Source organism: Sarcophilus harrisii, chromosome 2 (assembly GCF_902635505.1).
Source record: "Sarcophilus harrisii chromosome 2, mSarHar1.11, whole genome shotgun sequence".
Taxonomy (NCBI): Eukaryota; Metazoa; Chordata; class Mammalia; order Dasyuromorphia; family Dasyuridae; genus Sarcophilus; species Sarcophilus harrisii.
Window position 1 is genome coordinate 18,161,687 of NC_045427.1, and position 8,106 is coordinate 18,169,792.

General features: G+C 56.1%; 1 protein-coding gene across 1 annotated transcript in view; it reads right to left on the reverse strand.

Annotated features, from left to right (window-relative positions):
- Positions 1 to 7,531, reverse strand: part of SLC25A37 (solute carrier family 25 member 37) — a 45,571-nt gene extending 38,040 nt beyond the window's left edge. The window contains exon 1 of the mRNA XM_031949658.1: positions 7,206 to 7,531. Within this exon, the coding sequence (XP_031805518.1) occupies positions 7,206 to 7,421 (216 nt within the window). The 5' untranslated portion in view covers positions 7,422 to 7,531. The remainder of the gene's footprint in view (positions 1 to 7,205) is intronic.
- Positions 7,532 to 8,106: the final 575 nt, after the last annotated feature.

Consider the following 8,106-nt stretch of genomic DNA (forward strand, 5'->3'; position numbering starts at 1 on the left):
TTGCCCAGCTCACCTCTGGACCTCAGCCGCTGCTTTGGGGAAATGAGAGAAGTCGACTCTGAGCCAGCACTACTGGAGACACAGAGAGAGACATATAGAACACACACACACACACACACACACACACACACGTGTCTGTATGTACACATGTGGGTATTACATATACACATGGATATATGGCTACGTATACTGGTGGCTGTTGCCCTTCGAACTGAAGATTACCAAAATGACATCATATGTCAGGGTCAGGGGTCCCCTACGTCCCACCGTGGCTGATCACGCGCACAGCTCAGAGGTCAAGCACAAACAGTTCACATCAATACCTGGAGTGGAGATGTCTCTACATTTGCATATTTTATGTTTCTTTTGAGTTACTGCATCTATGTATATACACACATACACCCCTGGGAAGTCAGAGAAAAACAAGTCATTCAATCATAGACAAGCATTTATTAAATCCTATTATGCACCGGGGCGGCTCTGATACAAAGACAAAAAATGAATCAGTATCTGCCGTAGAGGAGCTTATACTTTGATGGGAGCAGCAGCCTTATATATGTACTTATTGGGGGGGGGGGGGGGGGGGGCGGGGGGGGGGGGGGGGGGAGTGCCAAGAACTGGAAACAAAGTGAGCACCAACTGGGAAAATGACAAAACCTAGCGAGGCATTTGGACCTAATGGCCCCGGGCAGTCCACGAGGCATCTTGGAAGGCTGGGCTGGGCTGGTGCTGAATGAAGGGAGTGGTGCTTTTGGAGAGCAAGACCCACAATTACCGCAGTCAGGTGAAGAGCTCCAATAGGGCTCTGTACTTCAAAGAATAACCATCATTAAGGCCCAGAAAACAGACTGAGGAGACCAGGGCTCCCTTCTCTGGCCAGAGAGGAGTAGAACCCCAGGGTTAGAACACTATATATACTCTCAGACCAAAACAACTGGATTAGGCGTAACTGTTTCTCTTCATTACTGGGAAGGATTCCAGCAACTTTAGGGCTCTGTACTCCAAAGACTAACCATCTTTATCACTTATACACAGCAACAACAAGACTATACAAAGATCAATTCTGACGGATGTGGCTCTCTTCAACAACGAGATGATTCAAACCACTTCCAATCGTTCAATGATGAAGAGAGCCCTTTACACTCAAAGAGAGGACTATGGGAAATGAGTGTGGACCACAGCATAGAATTTTCACTTTCTGTTATTGTCTGCTTGCATTTTTGTTTTCCTTCTCAGGTTTTTTCCTTTCTTTCTAGACCCAATTCTTCTTGTGCAGCAAGATAACTGTATAAATATGTACAAATACATTGTATTTAACATATTTAACATGTATAGAACTATCTGCCATCCAGAGAAGGGGGTCGGGGAAGGAGGGGAAAATTTGGAACAGAAGGTTTTGCAAGAGTCAATGTTGAAAAATTACCCATGCACATGTTTTATTAAAAAAAAAAAAAAAAAAAAAAAAAGAATAAAAGCATTAGGGCCCAGCAAACAGACTAAGGGACCAGGGGCTCCCTTCTCTGGCAGAGAGGAGTAGAACCACCGGGTCAGAACACTGTATACACTCTCAGACCAAAACAACGGATTGGGCATCACTGTTTCTCTTCATTACTGGGAAAGATTCCAGCAACTTTATGGGCATTAGAAACTTCCATCTAAGGAAACTCCTTCTAAAGGTACAGATAGCACCTCCTCTGCAACCCACCAGTCCAAGGTCCCTGGGCACTAAGGGCTTACCCAGGTTTCCACAGACAGTATGGCCTTCCTAAGAGCAGCCCCCTCACCACTGCTGCCCAAAAGCCACGGACAAATCTCATTTTTCAAACACCAGGTTATCATGCTGAGTGATTTGTCATCTGACTCAAGTCCATGATCTGCCAGTCTGGGGCCTGAGGAAGGCCAGGAATCCAGCCCGTGTATTTCCCTAACCACATGCCATCCCCGTGTACCGTACTGACTTTCCACCCCAGCACCACTTCCAGACAAACCCTCCCCGCTCACTCCAGAAACTGTTTCTGAATTCTGCCCCTGGGTTCCAACCCTCATCCCCCCATGTTCCCTTCTTCCCCAGATTTGGAGTCAAAGCTACCGGGTAACGTCGGCCCTCATCCCTCAAATAAGGAGAGTTTGGTCCGACTGCTCTAAATCGCCCCATCTCAGGGACACCGCCCCCCCCCATGTCAAATGAGCCAAGCACAGAGTTTTCTGCCTCTCCAAGTCTTGGATCCCCCCAATGTCACAAACAGGATATATCAAGAATAAAGAAATAAAATAATAATAAAAGAGTAAAAGGGAAGAGAAAAAAGCCTGGGGGAGGGAGGAGAGAGCAGAGAATTGGGATAATTTTGCTCCAAGCCTGGAAACCTGGGGCCTGGCTCTGGCGGCACTTTGTTTTTGCAGGGACAAAAGGGGCAGAAAGGATATACTCCCTCCCCAACATCTGGTTCACCAGGGCTGAAAGCTTTGTATCATTGACCAGCATTGGCTCCAGAGGCAGTGAAGGAGGTCAGAGGCCATAAATTCAAACCTCTGACACATGGTTCCTCAGCAGAAATCACCAAGACTATGCTCGTTACCTAAGTGACTTTGGCCAAGTCATTTCCCCCCTCCCTAAGCCTTGGTTCATCATCTGTCAAATCATGAAGACAAGAGGTGCTGAAGGCCCTTATTCATGGCACCTGAAGCTAGAAGGGACCTCATGGGACCAATTCCCCTTCATTTTACAGATAGGGAAACTGAGACCTAAGCAAAGAGGGAAACTGAGACCCAAGCAAAGGAAGGGTGCCTGAGGAACAGGAAAAGGAGTGAGATTCCCAGCCAGGTCTTGGAATTCCCAAGCTTCCATTTCCTCTGTACCAAAGCCCAGTGTGGGAGAGCAAGTCAGAGGGTTCTTCAACCCATCCCTCCAGGCCATGGGGGGAGGGGAAGAGGCGGGGAGGGCAACTGGGGCAGGAGGAAAAAGGGAGGGAAGAGCCATGCTGGGAGATCCCTTCTGCCCTCTGGCTCAGCCGCTCCGGCCGGCCACGGCTGGGTCTGGGGACCGGCACGGGCTCCGGGTGGTATGCCTAATCTGCTTGGAATTTCCTCCTCCACCCACCTGGCATTCTTGCCCCACTCTCCTAACTCCTGGCTTGGAACCGCAGAGCCCTCCATCCAAACTGACACCCCGTGGCCCTGAGGAACCCTGGGCAACACCTAAAGGTGCTTGCCCGCCCCCTGGCCCTGGGGGTGGGGGGGGGGGGAGGAGGCTGTAAGAAAGTGAAGAGCTTATGAGGACTCAGAGGGTGAACTCAACCATGACCCCAAGTGGGCACTGCCCAGCCCCGGGCCAGCTGCCCAATAACAACAGATTATATCTCCATTCACCCCATTTGACCCTCATAAACCTCTGAGGCAGACCCAAGCATTTGTCCCCACTTTACAGATGAGGAAGTTGAGGTTCACAAATTGTAACCAGAGTCACCCTGACACAGTGTGACTGAGGCGAGATCAGAACCCGTGGGTTAGAAGATCAGAGAGACGCAATACTAGAGGGAACCTTGGAAACCATCCAAGCAACCCCTTCCTTTGGGGGGGAGGGGGGCGGGTTTGGGGTTTTTGAGGCAATTGGACTTAAATGACTTGCTCAGCATCACACAGTTAGTAAGTGTTAAGTGTCTGAGGCTGCATTCGAATTCGGATCCTCCTGACTCCAGGGCTGGTGCTCTATCCACAGAGCCATCTAGCTGCCCCCAACCCCCTCATTTAACAAATAAGGAAACTGAGGCTCATAGAGGAAGTGATTTACCTGTGGACTCGGCTATCATCAGAGGGCTCCCAGATTCCAAGCCCCTAACTTTATTCTGAAGACACCCCCCCCCCATTCTGAAATCCAGTGGCAGACACTGAGAGAAGGGGAGATGTGGGAAAGGCCTCAGGGCACAGAGGGAAGGCTCTGGCTGCTGGAGGGGGGAGGTCCCTCAGGACCAGAGAGACCAGAGTCTCCCCTCAGGCCCTCGCCAGCTGAGTGAGGCCCAGCAACTCACTACCTTTCTTTCTCAGGCTCCTCAAATGTAAAACTGGGATGGATGGAAGCGGCAACGATAGGTCTCCCCCGGTCTTTGTGAGGATACGATCATCATGGCTGCCCAAGTCTAACAAGCCCATTTTAAAAGGTGAAAGGCCTTTATAGATAGGGGAAGTACCTGGCCCTGCTGGGCCACACACAGGGATATGGGCAGTGCCAGGAGTAGAATCCGAGACTCCCAACACCTAAGTCACCGCTCTTCCCAGGGTGCCTTCCAGTTCCAGGTCCTGAAAGGCTCTGCAGAGAATGTACTTCCCAACTGGACACGGACACCCCCATGGCTACTGGGGCCAATCAACAAAGACCCTGGGAGCCCCAAGAACAGAAGCAAGTCAGAGCAACCCCCCCCCCCCCCCTTCCCAAGGTAGGGATTTCCCCCAGAAGATCCCAAGAATGGTACGGTTGGTCATGTGTTTTTAAGGATGGAAGTCAAAGTGGCCCCGGCCACATGGAGACACTGTTATCTGCTGGACCTAGACAGAAGCACCAGGCAGGCTGCCACAGCCATGGCAGCCAGGGCGCCCGGCCAGCTCTGTCTGGGCTCCAGGGCGTGCTCAGATAACCGGCCCAGCCTCCAAAGGGACCGTGGCCTCCAAAAAGGCCGACAGATGGACCTCTTCCTAAGGGAGGGCCACGTGGTATTCCATGGCTCCGGGAAAACGCTCTCATTTGAAGTTTAAAAATAAAAAGTCTTTTTTTCTTGCCCAGGTCTTTACCATGAACTGTCCCTCCTCTCTGATATGCACACCCCCTGGGGAATAGTCCATCCAGGGATTTCAGCCCCATTTTAGAGATGGAATAATCAAGGATCAGAGAGATGATGCTATTACTCCCATCTCCCACCACCCCAGGTCTAATTAACTGGCAGAGCTGAGGCCTCCTCCCTGAAAGTCCCCAATCATAAGGTGTTTCCTGCTCAGAACAGTGTGGCAATCTAAGACAGGAATGGGTGAAAGAGACTAGTGGGAAATTTATTTTCAGCAACTGAATGTGTCTAGGAGCTGCAGGGGAGAGCCCAGAGCTAAAGGACAGACGAGAAACTCAGCTGCACGGGAAAGCCCAGAACAAGGGACATGAGAAACTCAGATGCAAGGAAGAGCCCAGAACTAAGGGACAGATGAGAAACTCAGCAGCAGGGGAGAGCCTAGAACTAAGGGACATGAGAAATTCAGCTGCAAGGGAGAGCCCAGAACTAAGAGACATGAGAAACTCAGCTGCAAGGGAGAGCCTAGAACTAAGGGACATGAGAAACTCAGCTGCAGGGGAGAGCCCAGAACTAAGAGACATGAGAAACTCAGCTGCAAGGGAGAGCTCTGCTCTAGGGACCAGACTGGCATCTTGACTCTTTCCCATATGGCTGTGACTCTGGGCAAGTGGCTGGGTTTCCTGCCTGTCACAGGATGAAGTTGCCCGGCCTCTCCCTAATGGATGCTGCTCTCCATTTCCCAGTCACACCCCCTCCCACCCCCAGCAAACAGCAGGCTGGCCGGGTCTCTAACTTCCTTGTGTGGCTCTGGCTTTAGCAGTGGGCAGAACTGAGAACTATCTGTCCTCCATCCAGTTACCAATCATTCCCCAACGCCTGCCAGATCCTGCTCGAAACAGATCCCGGGCAGGGCTGCAAGGGACCCTCAGAGACCCTGGGGCCAAAGACCAGCCACCGGCATCATCCCTGCCATCCAAGCTGGAATGGCTCCGCAGGGAGGATGCCCGGGGGAGGGCGTTCCAATAGTGAGAGGTCCTGGGAGCTGGCACCAACTCACCCACCATTACTAAGCACCTACTGTGTGTCAGGGACTACTGAGCCTGCCCTCAGTGAGTTGCCATGATCTACATCACAAATAGTGAGCCGCCCACAGAGCCCTGCCAGCTCTGCCCACAGAGCAGTGCCAGCACGGCAGGGCCAGTGCTGGGGCCAAACTCTTGGCCAGCCCCGTGGCCCTCTAGGCTGGTGGTGCGGGAGAAGGCAGAGGAAGCTATGGGCCGGGAGGGGCTGCCACCACCTGTGTGACCTTGGACCAGGGACAAAATCCCTTGTGCAATAAGAAGAAAGTTGGGTCCCTTCTGAGTTCCAGAGTCTAATCAGGAGAGTCTCAAACACCATGCACTTCTTTCTTCCCTCATATACTTTTTTTTTTTTTTTTTGGGGGGGGGAGGTGGGGCAGGGAGAATCCTAGAGAAATGACCAACTCAAGGTCACACAGCTAAGCTAGATCACAGTTGGTTAGCGGCAGGACCAGCCCTAAATAGATCTGGCTTCTGCCTCCCACGACCCGAGGGGCTGCCACTTTCTCCACGTGGGTGTTTCCCACGATCCGGAGAGAGAAACGAAACCGCAACTCTCTCGCAGCCCTTCTTCTGCCGGAGGGAGCGGAATCCCTTGGGCCAGCTCCCGGTCCTGGGCCAGGAATCTTGCACCCACCCACCCCAGCAGCTGCTCCCTCCCGGGGAATGGCTGCCTCGGATCTTTCGGCACTGGAGGCAGGGAAGGGCCCCGGGCTACCTAAGGAGGCCTGACAGTTGCTATATCCGGGAGAGGCTGCTCAAAACCAGGGTATCCGCAGCAGGGGGGCCCAGCCCCTTTTCTCCCGGGCAGGGAGCAGCCTCCCGGACGGACGCAAGTTTCTCCCGTGCAAGCTCCGGCTCCGGGGGAAGAGTGTGTTCCCCCAGCTCCCAGAACGCACACACCCACTCTGGGAGAAATGTGCTCGCTCCAGGCCAGGGGGAGGAGGAGGAGCAGCAGGGGGAGGGGGCGGGCCGAGCCCTCCCAGGCCGAGGAAGAGGGCTCCCGAGGCACCCGCCATCCCCGGCTCCGGGGGCGGGAGCAGGGCACGGCCCGCCGGCCTCAGCGGCCAAGCACGCTCCTCCCCGCTCCCGGAACGGAACGCCCCCCCCCCTCCCCGGGCTGGAACGTCCCTGCGATGAGGGGCCCCAGGGAACGGGGCGCCCCCCGGGATGGAATGTCCCCGGGACGGAACGCCCCCCTCCAACTGGAAGTTCCCGGAACGGACCCCCCCTCCCCCCGGGAGAAGAACGCCCCCCGGGAGCACGGGGGCAGCCGGACGGGATGGCAGAGTGCACGGCTCGCAGGGGTGGTCTCGGGGCGGGCGGCCGCCCACGCGTGCTCGCGGAGCCTCACCTTCACGCAGTCCACGGGGTACATGACGGAGTGCTCCAGGATCCCGGCCATGGCCCCCGCTGTCATGTGCGTGGACAGAGAGGCGTTCGTAGGCAGGTTCTCGTAGTCCTCGGCGCCCGCGTCCTTGCCGCCGCCGCCGCCGGGGCCGGAGCCGCCGCCTCCTTCGCGAGAGTCCGCATCCATCCTCCGTCCGGCGGCCGGGCTCCGCAGCGCCATCCGCCAGCCGGGGCCGAAGCGTGGGCGCAGGAGGGCGAGCGGAGCACGGCGAGCCAAGAAAAAAACTTCACTCTTTCAGCGGGTCCCACCTCCGGCTGCAGTGGCGCCTGACGCCATGGCGGGAGGGGAAAACGCTGCCGGGGGAGCCGCCGCAGCTAATCCCGAGCGCCGAAGGGCCTGTCTGAGCCTCTCCATTGGCCAACCTGCCGCCCATGCCCGCCCCTTTGTGACGTCACAGCTCTTCTGCACATTTCCAGGCAGCCGGGCCGCGGCCGGGGGGGGGCGGGAAGGGCTGAGGCGGCGGGCTCGGGGTGCTTCTCGGGGAGAGGCGAGGGGGCTCCCCCCCCTCCACCCCGCTCCTCCCTCCGGCGCTCCCTCGGGAAGGATGCGCGTGCACGGCCCGGCCGGGAGCGGGGCGGAGACCGGAGTGGCGCCCGCCGCTGCGAGGACCCCCGCCGGGGGCCGGGAGCGTGGTGCAAAGCCAGCCCGGTCGGTTCCCGAGGCCCGGGCTGGAGCACAGTGACGGGGTGGCCTGTTGCGCGAATCGCGGCTGTCCCGGCGTGGAGAGGCGCCCGTGCCGCCGGCGGTATCCCTCAGCCCCTCCTCCGTGCCTGGCCCCGGGGGCTCCGGGGCCGCCCCCGCCCTCTGAGGGAGCCGGCCCCAAGCCCCTCCTTTCCTCCATTTC